At 36.5% G+C, this 20,920-nt stretch overlaps 1 protein-coding gene across 2 annotated transcripts in view; it reads right to left on the bottom strand.

The window, feature by feature from the left end:
- The window catches only part of LOC101317187 (uncharacterized), a 33,978-nt gene that overhangs the window by 9,148 nt on the left and 3,910 nt on the right, over positions 1-20,920 (bottom strand). The window contains exons 2-4 of one of the 2 annotated variants that reach the window (XM_019941232.3): positions 15,226-15,298; positions 11,875-12,001; positions 11,476-11,571 (exon numbers count right to left, since the gene is read on the bottom strand). In XM_019941232.3, the coding sequence (XP_019796791.1) occupies positions 11,476-11,571; positions 11,875-12,001; positions 15,226-15,234 (232 nt within the window). In that variant the 5' untranslated portion in view covers positions 15,235-15,298. Of the gene's footprint in view, positions 1-11,475; positions 11,575-11,874; positions 12,002-15,225; positions 15,299-20,920 lie in introns of both variants that reach the window. The other variant, XM_033844942.2, reaches the window with a different exon arrangement.

Below are 20,920 nucleotides of genomic sequence, written 5' to 3'. Positions count from 1 at the left end.
AGCCACGCTTATTTTATTAATTCCAGAAAGAAAGTAGAGGATCCCATTCTGGAGAAAATCAGCCCAAGAGAAAAGACCTGATAGGTGGTGTCAGCCAATGAACTGTTCTAGGCAGATCACTCTGCAGTAACTACCACCAATAAATCTACAAATCTTGTCACAAACAAGCTCAAATCAGCTTTTTAATGCCACAGTTTTATATGAGCAAATAGCTTTGAGTCACTAGCTATTTCCGGAAAACATTAAATATAAGAGCTTAAGGGACTTCCCTGGTGGTGCAGTGGTTAAGAATCTGCCTGCCAATGCAGGGGACACAGGTTCGTGCCCTGGTCCAGAAAGATCCCACATGCCACGGAGCAACTAAGCCCATGTGTCACAACTACTGAGCCTGCACTCTAGAGCCCATGAGCCACACTACTGAGCCTGCATGCCACAACTACTGGAGCCCGTATGCCTAGAGCCTGTGCTCGGCAACAAGAGAAGCCACCGCAATGAGAAGCCTGTGCGCCACAACGAAGAGTAGCCCCCACTCGCCACAACTAGAAAAAGTCAGTGTGCAGCAACGAAGACCGAACACAGCCAAAAATAAATTAATTAATTAAAAACAAAAACAAAAAATAAGAGCTTAAAATACACAAACAGAAACAGGAGAGACAGTGGAGGGAAAAAAAACAAAATTCAAAAGAAGAATGCTTCTAAAAAAGAAAAAAGAAAATGCTTCTAAAAACAATGTTATATAGCAATTCCATAGAGAATGATGTCAGAAAAAGAAATACTGAGAATGTTTTTTTAAATAAAAATACGAAGATGAGAACTTAATAAAACCTCACAGAAAGTACAACATAAAAAGAGAGATGGAGGGCTTCCCTGATGGCGCAGTGGTTGAGAGTCTGCCTGACGATGCAGGGGACACAGGTTTGCGCCCCGGTCCGGCAAGATCCCACATGCTGCGGAGCGGCTGGACCCGTGAGCCATGGCCGCTGAGCCTGCGCGTCCGGAGCCTGTGCTCCGCAACGGGAGAGGCCACAACAGTGAGAGGCCGGCGAACTGCAAAAAAAAAAAAAAGAGAGAGAGAGAGATGGAAACTAGAAAAAAGAAAAAAGAGCAGATACAAACTACTATATATAAAATAGATAAACAACAATAGATAAACAAGGTCCTACTGTATAACACAGAGAACTACATGAAAAAAAATATGTATATATACACGTATAACTGAATCACTTCACTATACACCAGAAACTAACACAACATTGTAAATCAACTATACTTCAATTTAAAAAAAAGAAAAAGAAATTCTAGAGGTAGCACAAAAAATTTAAGATCTGAATTACGAGTGTTCAATCATTCAAAAAATTTAATGAGCTCTTACTATGTGTCAGACATGGTGCCAAGCACTGGACATAAAAAATGATCAATAAACATTGAAACATAGAGAACAGAGAAAAAGAGAAAACAATGCGGAACAAATGATCAACAAAATTACAGAAGAAAATTTCAGAGATTTTTAGTTTCTGGAATAAGTGAGTGCCCTGGTACATGAAAGAATAAAATCAACATCATGATACCTCAACATGAAATATTAGAACATCATAAATAAATAACAAATGCTAAAAGCTTCCAAAGAGATTAAACAGGTCACTTAAAAGAATTAAGAACTGAATGGGTTTTGGACTTCTCTACAACACTAGATAACAGAAGATTTTAGAAATCCTCAGAGCAATGCCTTTAAAAAGTTGAACTAAATTTTTCCACCTAAAATGACATCTCCAGTCAAATTATCAATCAAATTAGGAGAGTGAAATGGAAACATTTTTATTCATGAAAGGATTCACAAAATATACTTTCTATTTACTTCTTTTGCATCCTTCCCTTGGTTGCTTTTGAAAGATGTGCTTCAGAATAATAAGGAAACAAATCAAGAAAGAGGAAGGCAAGAGATCCAACAGTCTAGGTATACAAAAGTATCCAAGGCATGCAAATACAGAAGAGAATCAAAACAAATTCAAAGGGAAGGAGTTAAGGGAATCAAAGGGATGATCCTAAGGGAATCCACTGGATGATAATAAAGGAAAATTCTAAAATAAAGCTATGTTACAATCACACCTGGGGAGGAAGAACAGAGGGTTAGAGGAGGGATATCTCAGTTAAAAAACAAACCACAGAACAGGAGAAAATATTTGCAAATGAAGAAACTGACAAGGGATTAATCTCCAAAATATACAAACAGCTCATACAGCTCAATATCAAAAAAACAAACAACCCAATCAAAAACTGGGTACAAGATCTAAATAGACATTTCTCCAAAGAAGACATATAGATCGGCAAAAAACAAATGAAAAGACGCTCAATGTCACTAATTACTAGAGAAATGCAAATCAAAACTATAATGAGGTATCACCTCACACTGGTCAGAATGGCCATCATCAAAAAATCTACAAATGGTAAATGCTGGAGAGGGTGTGGAGAAAAAGGAACACCCCTACACTGTTGGTGGGGATGTAAATTGGTACAGCCACTATGGAGAACAGTATGGAGGTCCCTTAAAAAACTACAAATAGAGCTGCCATATGACCCAGCAATCCCACTCCTGGGCATATATCCGGAGAAAACCATAATTCAGAAGGATGCATGCACCCAATGTTCACTGCAGCACTATGTACAATAGCCAGGACATGGTAGCAACCTAAATATCCATCGACAGGAATGGATAAAGGAGATGTGGTACATATATACAATGGAATATTACTCAGCCATAAAAAGAAACCAAGTAATGCCATTTGCAGTGACATGGACGGACCTAGACATTGTCATATAGAGTAAAGTAAGTCAGAAAGAGAAAGACAAATTTCATATAATATCACTTATATGTGGAGTCTAGAAAAATGGTACAGATGGACTTATTTGCAAAGCACAGTTATTTCTTGGCTCTCTTTTGTTCCATTGATCTATGTGTTTGTTTTTATGCCAATACCATACTATTTTTACTACAGCTTTGTAATCTAGTTTGAAATCAAGAGGCATGATGCCTCCAGCTTTATTCTTCTTTCTCAAGATTACTTTGACAATTTAGGGTCTTTTGTAGGTTTCATACAAATTTTAGAATTGTTTGTTCTATTTCTCTGAAAGATGCCTTGGAATTTTGATAGGGAGTGCATTGAATCTGTAGACTACTTTGGGTTGTATGAACATTTTAACAATATTAATTCTTCCAATCCATGAAAATGGAGTAGCCTTCCATTTATTTGTGAATTCTTCAATTTCTTTCATCAGTGTCTTATAGTTTTCAATGTACAGGTCTTTTCACCTCCTTAGTTAAATTTATTTCTAGGTATTTTATTCTTTTTTTTTTTGATGCACTTGTAAATGAGATTTTTTTTTTAATTTCTCTGAGTGTTCATTACTAGTGTATAGACATGCAACTGATTTTTGTATGTGGATTTTGTATCCTGCAACTTTACTGAATTCATTTATTAATTCTAACAGTTTTTCTAAAAACAGAATTACCATATGATCCAGCAATCCCACTCCTGGGCATTTGGATTAGACAAAACTCTAATCCAAAATGATACATGTACCCCTATGTTCACAGCAGCACTATTCACAACAGCCAAGACATGGAAACAATCTAAGTTTCCATTGACAGAGGAATGGATAAAGAAGATGTGGTAAATATATACAATGGGATACTACTCAGCCATAAAAAAGAACGAAATAATGTCATTTGCAGCAACATAGGTGAAACTAGAGATTATCATACTAAGTGAAATCAGAAAAGGAAAGACAAATACCACATGATATCACTTATATGTGGAATCTAAAATATGACACAAATGAACCTATCTATGAAACAGAAACACACTCACGGACATAGAGAACAGACTTGTGGTTGCCAAGGGGGAGGGGATTTGGGAAGGGATGGAGTGGGAGGTTGGGGTTAGCAGATGTAAGCTATTATATATGGAATGGATAAACAACAAGGTCCTGCTGTATAGCACAGAGAACTATATTCAGTATCCTATGATAAACCATAATGGAAAAGAATAGTAAAATAATGTATATATAGGACCTCCCTGGTTGCGCAGTGGTTAAGAATCTACCTGCCAATGCAGGGGACACAGGTTCAAGCCCTAGTCCAGGAAGATCCCATGTGCCGTGGAGCAACTAAGCCCATGTACTACAACTACTGAGCCTGTGCTCTAGAGCCCGTGAGCCACAACAGCTGAGCCCGCGTGCCACAACTACTGAAGCCCACGTGCCTAGAGCCTGTGCTCCACAACGAGAAGCCACTGCAATGAGAAGCCTGCACACCACAACGAAGAGTAACCCCCACTTGGCGCAACTATAGAAAGCCCGCGCACAGCAATGAAGACTCAACGCAGCCAAACAAAATAAATAAGTGAAAGAAAATATTTAAAAAAAGAAAACATTAAGAAGAAATAGTGCTTTTAAAAATGTATATATGTATAACTGAACCACTTTGCTGTACAGCAGAAATTAACACCACATTGTAAATCAACTATACTTCAATAAAATTAAATAAATAATTCTAACTTTTTTTAGTGGAGTCTTTGGGATTTTCTATATATAATATCATGTTATCTGCAAATAGTGACAGTTTTACTTCTTCCTTTCTGATTTGGATGACTTATATTTCTTTTTCTTCCATAGTTGCTCTGGCTTAGACTTCCGGTACTATGTTGAATAAAAGTGGTGAGAGTGGGGATCCGTGTCTCATTCCTGATCTTAAAGGAAAAACTTTCAATTTTTTACCGCTGAGTATGATGCTAGCTGTGGGCTTGTCACAAATGGACTTTAGTATGTTGAGATATGTTCCCCCTTTGTTCAGAGTTTTTATCATGAATGGATGTTGACAAAAAAACAACATAAATGAAATTTTACTTAATGTAATTTTAAAATTTATATGGAAGACCAAAAAGACAAGTATAATCAAATACTTCTGAAGAAAAAGGTGGAGGGACCTGTCCCATCAGAGATCAGGACTTGTGATAAAAGCAAGAGTAATTAGGACACGTACAGATAAAAAGGCCAATGGAATAAGAGTGACCTATGTATACATGGAATTTTAATATGTGACTGTGGATCAGTGGAAAACAAATGGACTCTTCATTCAGTGGGGCAAAAATAATTTGTTTTCTCTACGGGGAAAAAATTATAACTGATCTCATACCATTTGTGAAAATCAACTCCAGGTACCTTAACAGGGCTTTAATAAGAAAGTAAAAACATAAACATTCTTGGAAGAAAAAATAGGAGAAAATGGGGCTAGGAAAAGGTTTCTTATGACCCCAAAGGTGTGAAGCCTGGGAAGGAAAAAAGCAGAATTTTTAAATAAACTTATATAATTATAATTATGTATAATTATATAAAACTATATAATTATATATAATTTAACTATTAAATATATAATGTAACCATAATAACACAAAGGATTACTGTTCATCAAAAGATGTCATAAAGAGAATGAATAAATAAGCTACAACAGGAAAAGATGTCTATAAAACATGCTACTGACAAAAAATTAGTACCTAGAATATATATAAGGAATTCCTATAAACTTTAGGAAAAAGACAAATAGTCTAATAAAAAAATGATCAAAATGGCATTATAGGGACTTCTGTAGTGGTCCAGTCATAGAGAATCCATCTTATAGTGCAGGGGACGTGGGTTCGACCCCTGGTTGGGGAACTGGGACCCCACATGCCACAGGGCAGCTGGGCCCGAACGCCACAACTGCTGAGCTCGCGTGCCACAACTGCAGAGCCCATGTGCCCTGGAGCCTGCATGCCACAACTAGAGAGGAGAAGGCCTGCACACCACAACTGGAGAAAAGCATGCATGCCACAGTGAGGAGACTGTGCACCACAGTGAAGGATGCTGCATGCCTCAACGAGGATCCGGTGTGCTGCACCTAAGACCCGACACAGCCAAAAATAAATAAAATAAATAATAAATAAATCTTAAAAAAAAAAGTGCAGATTATCAAATCAGATGAAGTGGAGCATAGGGTCAGCTACTGCAATTAAGAGAAGGGAGAGATAGCAGTTTAAAAAAAAATGGTATTACACAGAAGAGACACTATTGGCCAAACATGTGGAAAAATAATCATCTTCAACAGTAACCAGGAAAACTCAATTTAAAACAATGAAATAAGATTTTTTTTTTTGGCTGCGTTGGGTCTTCATTGCTGCACACGGCAAGCAGGGGCTACTCTTCGTTGCAGTGCACGGTCTTCTCATTGCGGTGGCTTTTCTTGCTGCGGAGCATGCACTCTAGGCGCGTGGGCCTTAGTAGTTGTGGCACATGGCCTTAGTTGCTCCGTGGCATGTGGGATGTTCCCGGACCAGGGCTCGAACCCATGTCCCCTGCATTGGCAGGCAGATTCTATTCTATTTATTTATTTATGGCTGCATTGTCTTTGTTGCTGTGCACGGGCTTCTCATTGCAGTGCCTTCTCTTGTTGTGGAGCATGGACTCTAGGCGTGCAGGCTTCAGCAGTTGTGGCACACAGGCTTAGTAGTTGTGGCACATGGGCTTAGTTGCTCCGCGGCGTGTGGGATCTTCCCAGACCAGGGATCGAACCCGTGTCCCCTGCATTGGCAGGCAGATTCTTAACCACTGTGCTACCAGGGAAGTCCCAGCAGGCGGATGCTTTTTGTTTTACATCTTTATTGGAGTATAATTGCTTTACAATGGTGTGTTAGTTTCTGCTGTATAACAAAGTGAATCAGCTCTACATATACACATATCCCCATTCCCCTCCCTCTTGCGTCTCCCTTCCACCCTCCCTATCCCACCCCTCTAGGTGGTCACAGAGCACCGAGCTGATCTCCCTGTGCTATGCGGCTGCGGCAGGCAGATTCTTAACAACTGTGCCACCAGGGAAGCCCCAAAATGAGATTTTATACTCACCAATCAGATTGTTAAAAAATGAAAAAAATCTTACAATATCAGTTACAGGGAAAGATGGTGATACAGACACTTGGAAAACAGTTTGGTATTACCTGGTAAAGCTGAATAAGAAAGTATGCCTATTTAAAGTCAACTGGGCCACACAGCCTGTCTGGTGTGTTTTAATGTCCACTAAATTCCCTGACAAAGCCCCAGAAGACTTTACCCTCTTTTTTGGCTATATGTCTATACAAGCTAAGTGAAATAGAGACTTGAAGTGACTATCTAGAGATATCAGGATCCAACAGGTTAACTGATTTTTTAAAGCAAATTTAAGAAGTTTAATAAAAATCACTCTTTAAAGGTGGGGGAAAAAAAAAAAAGAATGTATGCCAAGACCCAGCAATTATATTCCTAGGTGTATTTCCTAGCAAATCTCTTGTATATGCAAATCTAGAGATTTACATGTTATTATCTTATAATTTTATGTTAGTTAAATGTTATATATATCCTATTGTGCATGTACTATATTTTATAAATAACTATACTAATTTTAAAAAAACAGTGGATAAGCTGAAGAGCCAAAAGATCACACATAACTGAATATATTAGTGAATCAATACAAATCGAGGCAAGGAATTCTATGTAAAGGCAGTATAAATGGAAAAAGAGATGAAGAGTTTAAGCCATTGGAGGTGATCCAGATGTTCTAATGTCTGTTTAATAGGAGCTTAAGGGAGAAAAGAGGAAATGGTAGCAAGGTAATGTTTGAAGAGATGACTGCCAAGGATTTCCTATCACAAGAAACAGATATAACTCCTCAGATTTAAAAATACAACCAGAAGCAAAATATGGCAGAATAAAGGTAACCACACCTGAATATTACAGTAAAAATTTAGCCCCTTAGAAGAAAAGTTTATAAAGGAACAACAATCATACATCGAGAAGAAAACATTGGAGAAAATCTTTATGGTCTTATGGTAAGCAAAGGTTTCTTAAACAGGACTAAAAGTACAGATAGCATGATCTGTTTATATAAGATTCAAATATAGGCCAAGGAAGAATTTCTTACATAAGTCCTAATAAGTGTGAAGCACAAAAGGAAAGATTGATAAATTTGACCAAAATTAAGAACTTCTGTTCACAAAAAGAAACCACAAAGAGAGCTAAAAAACAATTCAGAGTAGAAGAAGATATTAGCAATTTTTAGAACATGGAATATACTCATAAGCAAAATATATAAAGAATTCTTACACATCACTAAGAAAAATACAGGCAATCTAACAGAAAAACAGGTAAAAAAGACGAACAGGCAATTGACTAAAGAAGAATTTCAAAAGACGAATAATGATATGAAAACGTGTTCAAACTCATCAGTAAAAAGGGAAATGCAAATTAAACCACACTGAAGTATGACTATATGCTCAGCAATTGGTAAAAATCTAAGTTTGACAATACCATACATTAGGAAGCATGTGCAACAATGGGAGCTCCTATATACTGCTGGTGGGATTGTAAACTAGTATACGCATTAAAGAAAAGTTGAAAAATGGACAGCTAAAGATATGATGTCTTATGATCCATTCATTTCTATCCTTTTCAAATAGCATAGAAAATGTTCATAGTAGTGATTTGTAACTGTCAAAAACTGGAAACAACATAACTGCCTATGAAAAGTAGAACTGAAAAATAAACTGTGGTATATTCATATAATCAAATGAATCAACTCTGACTATAAAAAATTGTGTGGCTCTCTTAGGTGGTAAAAGTATAAAGGGACACAAAGATACTATGGACAAAGAGAGATCTGTGCTGATAGTGTTGTAGTTCTTGACCTGGGTGATGGTTCCATGAGAATTCATTCTATAACTGTTTGAATATCTGCCTATAGTTTGTTACTTTTCTGTATTTGAGATAATTTCCAATAAAAAGAATTAAAATATATTAAACTGTCTCCTGGGCCTGTCTATCTCTGCAGGTACAAGTGGATAGATGGATAAAAGAAATAGAAAAAGAGGCCCTGAAATACAAACTAACATAAATCAGAACTTATAACTGAACAGGCAGATAAAACAATGATGATATAAGCAGCTGTTCAGTAAATGGTGCTAAAATAAGGTATGGGGACACAGGTGGGGGGATTGATTTGGACTCTCAATTTACAGCTTATTGTAAAAGAACTTTAAAATGGATTTAAATGCTATTGAAAATAGCAGAAAAATGTTTTAAAAAGAACAAAATATCTATGAAGTTTGTAGAAGTCAGTTAATTTTCTAAAATTAGAAACTGTAATAACCACAAAAGAGCTGACTACAGACACATTAAAGCATACACTTAAAGATGCCAATCCAAATTAAAATTTAAGAAGTAAAAAGCACCCTGTGGAAATGGGTATATAATGTTTTTATTTCATAAAGTCCATAAAAATTGACTGAAAAAAATTAGGACAGTAATAGATAAAAAGTATAAAATACAGCACAAACAAGTTAAGAACAGTAGCACCATTATGGTGAAAATGTTCACTCTCACTAGTACTCAGTAGAATGACACTAAAACAATCCAGTGTACCAAGAAATCAGTGTAAAAGTTATTAGGGATGATAAAGCATTAAAGTTATATAAGGGAGAAAATTTCCATATTTTTTAGAATTACATATTGAGGTTATACAAGGGTGAAATGACATGAAGTCTTGGATTTGAAAATACTTTAATAATAACAACTGGGATAGATGAAGCACTGGCCTCCTGGCTGCTCCTCACACACAGCCAATGCATACCTGCCTCAGGCGCTTGAATGTTTGTTTGGCTTCCTCTCTCTGGAATGTTCTTCCTCCCAGTAATCACATACAATGATTTACAGCTATACTTCTTCAGGTCTGTGTCCCAATGTCATCTTATTGGAAAAAGTTTCTCGTACCATGTCACATAAAATAGCATCCCCCCCATCCCCTTTCTTCACCTTGACTTTTCAGCACTCACCATTATATATTATATATTCATTTATTTGTGTATCTCTCCCTGCACCAGAGGGTAAACTCGGAAATAGAGAGTCTGCACATTCTATTCACTGCTGTAACCTCAGGTTGACAGTAGTGCTGGGCATACAACAGGTAGTCAATAAACATATACTGATCTATCGACAGATGAATGGATAAAGAAGATGTGGTACATATATACAATGGAATATTACTCAGCCATTAAAAAGAATGAAATAATGCCATTTGCAGCAACATGGATGGACCTGAAGATTGTCATACTAAGTGAAGTCAGACAAAGACAAATAACATATGCTATCGCTTATACGTGGAATTAAAAAAAATAATAATACAAATGAACTTATTTACAAAACAGAAACAGACTCACAGACTTAGAGAATGAACTTATGGTTACCAGGGGGAAGGGTGGAGGGGAGGGATAAATTGGGAGTTTGGGAATGACATGTACACACTGCTATATTTAAAACAGGTAACCAACAAGGACCTACTGTATAACACAGGGAACTCTGTTCAATATTCTGTAATAACCTAAATGGGAAAAGAATTTGAAAAAGAATAGATACATGTATATGTATAAATGAATCAATTTGTTGTATACCTGAAACTAACACAACATTGTTAATCAACTGTTCTTCAATATAAAATAAAAATTTAAAAAAAACATATACTGAATTAAGAAATGTGCTGTCCTGGTTTTTCCTTTTTTTTTAAAATTTATCTTTGCTAGCACTAAGCTCTCAATGGAGGCACAGAGCCTTTTTTCCTTTTTTCCATTAAAGTCAATGACATGCATGCTCAAATCTCCCTCTATGACATCTATGTGATCAACTCCTCTTCTACTTCTTTAGCCCTCACTTTCTGCTGGGTTCCCTATTTTAACCTCACTTATGGTGCTTCTACATTTTAGGAGTTATATATAATATCCCTATTAAGCTATAAATTCTGAAATTGCTTATTCATTTTTTGTTTTTCAGTTTTGGCTGCACCATGCGGCTTAAGGGATCTTAGTTCCCCGACCAGGGATTGAACCCATGCCCCCTTCAGTGGAAGCGTGGAGTCCTAACCACTGGACCACCAGGGAATTCCTGCTTATTTGTTTTTTAATCTCTTCAGTACCTAGTAGAGTACCTCATACACATTAGAAAATCAGTAAATGAATGAATCAATGAGTGTATGAGCTACTGTATCTTAAAAATCCTAAAGGAAATAAGTCTTTGGTAATGTAGAAAAAAAAATATTTCAGGAGACAGTGATGCTTTTTAAAGACTAAATACAAAAGAGGATGAGAAGCTGATAAGGAAGTAGATCCAAATTTGGAAAGAAAGGAATATTATTGGAGAATGTGAAGGAGGGCACCAGCTGTTTAGAATTGGGACAGAAGTACACGAGGAGAAGAGCAGGTGGAGTGTGTTAAGGGGAAAAGGTAAGATCATTTGAAAGGTCATGCTGAAAAGGCTTACTTTTGCACAACAGGCCTAAAGTTTTTAAGGGGAGCTTCCCAGATTTCATCTCAAAGGTGCAGTCTCTCCACTGACCAATTGGGTCATTACCTGCCATGCCTCACTTACCTGGCCACTGGTCTCTTGTTAGTTCTCTGTCAACCAACCATGGTTCCTTCCCTTGCTCCAAGAAGGAGATCACATCTGGTTTAGAAATAGAATGTCCTGCTTACAAAAGAAGTAATGAGATAAGTTTATGATGAGAATGTCCCAGAATTCAAATCCAGTCCCTTCATTATTAAGAAAGAGTCAAAGAAAGATACATCAGATTTATGAAACATAACAGAGGACCTGAAACTTCCCTCATAACTCAATGCAGCTTCCTCTTTCTAACTCTACAGTATTAAAATTGTTCCTCTGGAAACAAGCTGTAGAAATCCAAATGGTTACTTGAAAGGTAGGTGAGTATAACACCAGAAGAAGTAGACCTTCTCAAGGCAGAATCTGAATTATTATGGACATCCTTACCCATTGAAACCAGGTTGCTGTAATTCTCCAACATCACCTCTCTGTATAAATCTCTCTGATCATCATTCAGGTACTCCCACTCCTCCTGAGAGAAGTCTATGGACACATCACTGAACATCACTGACTCCTGGAACAACAACCATGTTAAATTGTTAAAAATTAGATTGGATTAATAAACATAAGTGATTTTGTGATGGAAAGAGAGAAGAAAAAAATAAAGCTAGAAGAGGGAATTCCCTGGTGGCACAGTGGTTAAGAATCTGCCTGCCAATGCAGGGGACACAGGTTCGAGCCCTGGTCCGGGAAGATCACACATGCTGTGGAGCAACAAAGCCAGTGCACCACAACTACTGAGCCTGCGCCCTAGAGCCTGCGAGCCACAATTACTGAGCTCACGTGCCACAACTACTGAAGCCCACGTGCCTAGAGCCTGTGCTCCGCAACAAGAGAAACCACCGCAGTGAGAAGCCCAGGCACTGCAAGGAAGAGTAGCCCCAGCTCACCGCAACTAAAGAAAGCCTGCGCGCAGCAACGAAGACCTAACACAGCCAAAAATAAATAAATTTATTTATTAAAATAAATTAATTAATTAAAATAAAGCTAGAAGAAGTGAAAACCAGCAAGCATACAGAGTGGGGCTGAATGTCTGGGATGCATCTGGAAGACTGTAAACAAATAAGCAGGACTGAATCACTGAGCTTCCACGTCATCTGTTTCCTCCAAGGAAATTGCCTGTGTATAATGGGAAACTTCCATTATCCAAGTAAGTCTGGGAAGGTACAAAATCCAGCCAAAACGAGTTTCCTAATTAAATGAAATAGTATACACAAACAACTAGCAAATGCTTGTCATGTAATATGTTATGAATATATGTGACTGTCTTTTCCAAAATAGCTATAAGTAAAATTTCAGAATAAGGGATAAAAAGAAGACATTAAAAGCAGGTTGGACAAAAGCCATCAAGAATCAGAGAGGCGGGGATTCCCTGGTGGCGCAGTGGTGAAGAATCCTCCTGCCAAGGCAGGGGACATGGGTTTGAGCCCTGGGCCAGGAAGATCCCACATGCCGCAGAGCAACTAAGCTTGTGAGCCACAACTACTGAGCCCATGTGCCACAACTACTGATGCCTGCACGCCTAGATCCCGTGCTCTGCAACAGAGAAGCCACTGCAATGAGAAGCCCCCGCACTGCAGAGTAGCCCCTGCTCGCTGCAACTACAGAAAGCCTGCGCACAGCAACGAAGACCCAACGCAGCCAAAAAAATAATTAAAAATAAATTAGAAAAAAAAAAAAAAGAACCAGAGAGGCAATGGGGTTCTTAAGAAAACCTCTAAAAACAAGAAATGGTAAGAACAATTCAATATGCTGATGAAGAAAAGAAATTCTGATCTAGAAATCTATAACCAAATTTTCATTCTGTTGTGACAATTGAAAAAAGAAATTCCTAGATATGGAACGACTCAGCACAATTTCTTAGGAAACTACCAGAGGCTGTACTCCACCAAAATCAGAGAGTAAACTAGAAAAGAGGAAGACATGGGATTCAAGAAATAAGTGAATTAACACGGGAGAACAGTGAAGGAAAATCCCGGCGGGGGGGCGGGGGGAAGGGAAATCTTTGGGAAACAGACCTAGAGAGCAACTAGATGGGAGCAGGGTGAAAAAGGGAATAGGGACGCATGTTCAAAAGGAATTGATGTATTTGACCAGATGGAAAACATATTGATTGGCATGTGGCAGTGATTCTGGAGATTTTGGATATAAATACATGGACAACTAAGAAAATGGGGGGAAGAAAGCAGTTAACCCCAGGAAAAATGAAAGGTTGTAACAGAAAAAAGCCATGAGCTGGCTCAGCAGTGAGTGATATTTGCAGTCCTAAGAATATGTACACTATTGATTTAACCAAAAATTGTGATATAATAACAGAATCAGAGGAAATGAAGGGTGCAATATGTAAGTATAATGGTATAATGTCCTTTCTACTCTGCAGTAAGTCAGGAGATAATGAGTAAAACTGATTATCAATATTCAAGAGTTGAGGGCAGCTACCTTTTGGGAGTGGAACTGGTAGTGGAGCCAAATTGGAATAGCACTACTTTACTTCTGAACATGTATAATATGACTTTAAAAAATATTTTAAATTTGCATATAATTCAAGACTGATCCATTCTAATGTCACACTACTGTATAATAAGTTATTCCTTGTTAAATTCTTTCCATAAGCATATTTTTTCACTGAATAATATTCTATCATATGGACATAAATGACAACTTCTCCTTTGCTTTCAGACGTTGAGGCTGAAGGTGATCTTTAAAGACCTTTCCAACATTGGCCCAATCTCACCTAAAACCGCCCACTGCTCAACAGTAAATTTCCTTTGTTCCTGAAATACAGGAAATTGGCAGAATGTGATCCAGTTCCACACAATGGCATTACTGATGTCTATCATGGATGATCTCGTGGGGTGTCAGAGCTTTGTACCAACCACCAGTCATACCTTCAAACCTGAAAGTCTCATACATAGAGATATTTCTGTGTGTTAAGAATGAAATCAAACAAAACCATTCCACACACTTTCTTACTGGAAAACCTAGGTCTGTGAGATGATCAGGGGTTTTCCATATGAGGTGCCCCTAATTACCCATCTCCATCCTATCAAATCACTGTCCAAAGCAAATTAGATTGACAAATGGAAAAAACATTTCTGTTCTACCAAGATTTCTGACACAACTCTGATAGAAGGTGCTGAAGGACTTACTAAATGGATTTGTAAACACTGTTTAAAAGAAGAAGGGGGGACTGTGGAGGGCACTGGGTTGTTTAGGAGGAAATAGGGGTCAGGTTCCTGAAGGGGGACCATGTTAACCAGTGAAAAAAACTTTCTTCCAAACCAGGTCTCAGTCAGACAGTTTTTACATTATGTAATTAACAATTTGTGGGAACAAATAAAGATACTTGATGAACTCCATAAGCAATTTTCTAATGGATTTTAATCTGATTAAGACCCCTTCAGAGAAACTTGTTAGCTACCCCTCAGCCCTCTAACAGTTATCTGTAATTTAAGAGTATAAAGATCTTTAACCAGACATTCCTTCTTTTTTTCCAACAATGATTATCTAACCACTTATTTTTTCTATAAATATTTCCACCAAGAGAGAAATTTTTGAATTGGCTTATTAGAGACCTTTTCTTTAGAGCAAGAGGAAGAGAACTTTGGCGTTGCTTATAACTAAACTGTCTGAAAGTTGTTTTTTTAAAACACCTAAAAGCTCATGATGAGGAAAGCAAATATTTACACGTATTGGGTAAAAATAACTCTATTTGAGCAAAAAGAAACAGTATCTCACCTGAGCCATGGCTTTGATATTTGCAGAAAAGGACCAGTCTTCCTCTGGGTTCCTCTTCTGGAAAAAGGCAGAGCTGGAGGAGATGAAAAGAAGCTATATAAGATCCCACTTGCCTCATAGCTCCCAGAATGATCATTTCCCCTCTGTTCACTCCACACAAACAGTTGAGGCGTATCAGTGAGAAGAATGAGCAAATCTCTCATTATCCCCTACTCCAGAAACCTCAAGCTTTGACTAGAGCCAGATAGATCTGGACAACTTGACATGGCTTAGAGAACATAGCTTGTATATATACACATATGCACACAAAGATGTACTTTTTAAAAGTACAAATTATAGCATATTATACACACCGTTACTATTTTTACTTAATATATCTTGGACCAGATCCCAACTAGTACATTCAGAGGTACATAATTCTCTTAGCTACATTGGATTATACTAAATGGATACACGTTAATTTATTCAACCAATTTGCTGTCAATGATCATTTGGGTTGTTTCCAGTCTTTCACTATAACAAACAATGCTGTGATATATATTCTTGTACATATATCATTTTACCTGTATATAAATTCTGAATGATTAATTCCTAAAAGTTGATCATATGCATTTTAATTTGGATATACATTGGTCAAACCAATTTTCAATGATCTTGGATTGTACAATCAGGTCCCAAGTCCTGACCAAGAAACAGCTAGTTGATAAACCAGATCCTCTAATCTTGCCTAGTTGAGAAGACTTTTGGGGTTAATGAGCCTTGACTTAAGAAAACTGAAATCCAGAAAAGCAAACAAAGTAATTTTACAGAATTTACAGTAATTTGGGGAAGATATTAAAATTAGCATAACAATATAAAGGAGTTTAAAACTACAGAAATAACATAGAAATGGACTAAACCCACACCACTGATGCTTTAGAATAGCTTTTGACTATAAGCATAGTAATAAAATTCATAATAATTGTGTATATTCTGTGTGCTTCTATACTGATAGAAGTCTAAAACTGTTTAAGGGGAGTAACTGAATTTGTCATCGATGTTTAAATGTTCAAGAAAATCTGTGGTTTTTTGTTTATTGGATATAGGAATGTAATAAACTGAGCATTATAAAACTGTAAAGGGCAGTGAGCATCCTCTATATATACCAAGCTCCTTGATCATCAAACAATTTATCAATAATTTCATGTAAAACCACTCAGGAAGTAACACCATGGTATCATGTTATGAATTATTTAATGGCTACTTCTACCCCTAGTTACTCACTGCATTCCCCCACAGGTAAACACATTCCAGGAAATGAAAACCAAAGTAATCCACAAATGCCTCTTCCTTAAAACCTGAAAGCATTCCTTTAAATAACTATTATTACTACTTACTAAGTTCTTAGTATTTTTAAAAACCACATAGCCTCTTACATGCCAGGTATTGTGCTAAAACAAGAAGGGGGGACTGTGGAGGGCACTGTTGATACTAAAGAATCAACAGTAATCCTGAAAGACTTGAAAAGAGTTCCTTCTGCTATACGCCTCACTTTTTTTTTTTTTTTTTTTTTTTTGCGTTACGCGGGCCTCTCACTGTTGTGGCCTCTCCTGTTGCGGAGCACAGGCTCCGGACGCTCAGGCCTAGCGGCCATGGCTCACGGGCCCAGCCGCTCCGCGGCATGTGGGATCTTCCCGGACCGGGGCACGAACCCGTGTCCCCTGCATCGGCAGGCGGACTCTCAACCACTGCGCCACCAGGGAAGCCCACGCCTCACTTTTAAGTCCCCCTTTCTGGTCTCTCTTCCTGGCCTTTCCCTGATTTTAAAGGGACTTCCTCAAGTGCTGTACCTTCCAAGCAGAATGGGCAGGAAACATCTCACTTCAATAACTCCATACTATGTTTGTCACATTCCCAACCCTCTTCATCTTTGCCCCAGATGGTATCCTCCCAGGCTGAATTCTTGCATCTGGAGGATCTGCTCCTCCCTTTTAAAGCCAACCATCTCTGTGGCCAAGACCATCGTATATTTGCAACGTGACCACACCTGGGGCATGGAGCACTGCCAAAAGATACCACTACACAGAAGAGAGTCTTACAATCTAATAAGTGATTTAAAATTTTTGAGAATTTTGCACTCTTCTAAATAACACACCTCTTTTAATTTAAAAAGAATGTAATGTATTAAATATTTCCAGTATTACCCTGAAAATTTCCTGTATGCTAGGAACTGTAGTTGTCTGTTAGTAATAGAGACCTGAAAAGCAGTTTAATTTTTCTTATATAATGAGAAGGCTAGAAGTAGGTAGTGGCTGGCTTTGGTCCCCATGGTTGTTTTAGACACAGTATCTATCATACAATTAAAGATTACTAGACATGCAAGGAGATAAAAACAGAAAACAGCAGCAGAACCAAAGACAATTTAGATACTGGAGTTGGCAAACAAATAATTTTAAATGGCTATAATTAAAATGTTAAAGGCAACCAAGGAAAAGATAGGTAAATGGATGATAAGACAAAGAAACTAAACAGAATTGAAATCCATAAAATTTTGGCAAATTAAGAAACAAAGAAGTCATTGCATGGTTTTGAGATCAGACAAGCAGAAGACAGGATCACTGAACTCAAAGACAAGCCAACAAAAAATATCCACATGAAGTGCAGGAGAAAAAAAAATAACAGGAGTATAAAAGACACACAAGACACAGTTAAAAGATCTACCATAAACGTTAAGTGGAGTCTCAGAAGGAGAAGAGATTGGAGAGGAATTAATATTTGAATAGAAGTATACACTGATGTATATAAAATTGATGACTAATAAGAACCTGCTGTATAAAAAAAAATAAAATTAAAATAAAAAATTAAACAACAACAAAAGAGCCTATGGGGGAGACTGATCTGAAAAAAATTTTTTTAATTTAAAAAACATTTTTTAAAAATTTGAATAGATTAATTGATTAAAAGTCTCAACAAGCGTTTCAAGAAGCTCAGCAAACCTGAAGAATAATAGATAAGAAGGTAAACAAAACAAACACACAAAACAAAAGCAAAACCACAACCAAGTATATCAAACTGCTGAAAACCAAAGAGAAAGGAAAAAATTATTGATAGTACCCAGAGGAATGAAAGATCTATTACCAACAGCACTGATAAAAAAGAAAGGGTTAACATGAACAAACTCAGGAATGAAAAAGGAAACATTATTAAAGATAGTATTGACGTTAAAAAGATAATAAGAGAATACTAATAACTTTATGTTCTTAAGTTTGAAAGCTTAGATGAAATGGACAAATTCCTGGAAAAAATGCCAAAACTGACAATCAGAAAAAACAGAATAGCTGAAAAGTTAAATTGATTCCATAATTTAAAATTTACCTATCAAGAAAATTTCAGGCCCAGATAGCTTCATCAGTGAATTGTTCCAAAGTTAAGGATTAACTGTAGTCTTACAATGTAGTGAAAAGAGAACATAAGGAATTCTTCCCAACTCATACGAGGCTAATGTAAGCCTGACACCAAAACTTAATGAAGACATTAGAAGAAAAGAAAATTATAGGCCAATATTTCTCATGAAATATTAGAAGAAAAGAAAATTATAGGCCAATATTTCTCATTTCTCTCTTTTGTAGAATTTCTCAGAAATTCTACAAAAAGTATTAGCAAATCTAACCCACTGGGGGAAAAATGTAATACATTATGGCTAAGTAGGGTTTATTTCAGGAATAAAAGGTTGGTTCAACTTTTGAAAATCAACATAATTTACCATATTAATAATAAACAATACCACATTTGATCCTTTCATAGACACAGGAAACGCATTTAACTAAATTCAGCCCTCATTAATGTAAAAATGTCTTAGCAAATGAGAAAGAGAACTCCCTCAACCTGATAAATAGCATCTACAATAGGTGTTTTTGTAGATGCTAAATACAAGGACAAATACAAAAAGCAACTGTACTTTTAGCAGCAATTGGAAATTTTTCAAAATTTAAATGCTGTTTACAATTTCAACAATAAATGTCAAATACCCAGGTATAAATCTACAAAAGATGTGCACTGAAAACCATAGCTAACTGATGAGAGAAACTAAAGACCTTAACAAATGTAGATATAAGCCATATTTAATAGTTGGAAGATGCAATATTGATGTCAATTCTTCCCATATTAACAAATAGATACACAAACAAAATCCCAGCAACGATTTTTCTTTTTTGGTGAGAATTAACAAGTTGATTCTAACATCTACAGGAAATTGATTTCTTGAAAAAGAAAAAAAGTCAGAGGATTAATACTACAGATTTCAAGACAGTGGTACTGCCAAAAGACAAAAAGTAAAAAAGAATACAGTTCAGAAAGAGAGCCACATATATAATACCACCTGATTTATGATAAAAGCTCCTTTCAATTCAGATGGGTAAGGATGGTATGTTCAACAAAATAGTGGTGGAACAACTGGGTACTTGAATGGAAAAAAAAATAACCTTTATCCTTACCTCTCACCATACAAAAATTAATTCAATATGAATCATAGTCTTAAATGTGAATGATAAATTTATAAAGCTTCTAAAAGAAAACATAGGAGTGTATCTTCAAGACCTTGGGAATAATAGAAGATTTCTTTTCAAGATATAAAAAAAACACTAACCCTAAAAGACAAAGCGCTAAAAAACTGCTAGAAAAATGGGGAAAGATATAAATAGGCAATCACAAAAAAAGATTTTAAAATGTTCAAGCACATTCATAATTAAAGAAATTAGAAAACAACACTGAGATACTATGTTTCATGTATTAGATTGGTAAAAACAAAAGGCATGCATGAGGACACATTCTGCTCCTAGGCTGTGGGGAGAAAGAGGCACTCTTACACACTGCAAGTGGGAATGAAAACTGGTACAACAGCTCTAAAGGAGAATTTAGCAATACCTAACAAAACTGCATACACACCTACCTTTTGACCCAGCAATCCCACTTCTAGGACTCTACTCTGAAGATACACCTCCAGCAATACAAAAATACATATATACAAAGTATGCATTGCAGCACTATTTCTAGTAGTAAAATATTGACCTAAATGCCCATAATAGGAAAGTGGTTGAATAAACTATGATTAAATCCATATACTGGAATATTATGTAGCTGTAAAAAAGAATTATTAGTATCTCTTTGAATCACAGTAGAATAATTTCCAGGATATGTCATTAAGTGAAAGAAGCAATGTTCAAAAGAGTGCCTAGAATATGTTATCTTTAATGCAAAAAAAAAAAAGAGGTCATTCAAAAGAGTACCTGTATCTGCTCATTTGTGCAAAGGAAATACCAGAAGGATAAAAACAGAAACTAACGAGACTGATTATGTACAAGAAGTGGGCAGGAACCATGCTAATGTTTTCATACTCAAAATATTATGACATGTTACAATCAACCAGGATGTGAAGGAACCCAAAGTGTAACACACAAAGCTAAATGTAGGAAAAATGAGTAACAAAACTATACTGAAGAGGGTAGTGAAGAAAACTAAATTGAGTAACTTTGGAAACAGTTTTGACTATATAAGTTTAAGTTAAAGAACAAAAAAGTTGCACACAAATACTTTACTGTACTTAGTACATTTATTTTTTACACAAGTATGGGTTAGCAATTCTGCAACTACTTTATATACATTCTAGGATATGTGTAAAAAAATTATTGATACTAAGAAGCAGATTTCTCACTGTTGG

Source organism: Tursiops truncatus, chromosome 19 (assembly GCF_011762595.2).
Source record: "Tursiops truncatus isolate mTurTru1 chromosome 19, mTurTru1.mat.Y, whole genome shotgun sequence".
NCBI lineage: Eukaryota > Metazoa > Chordata > Mammalia > Artiodactyla > Delphinidae > Tursiops > Tursiops truncatus.
The sequence above is the reverse complement of the archived record's forward strand: the minus strand, read 5'-3'. Positions and strand labels throughout refer to the sequence as shown.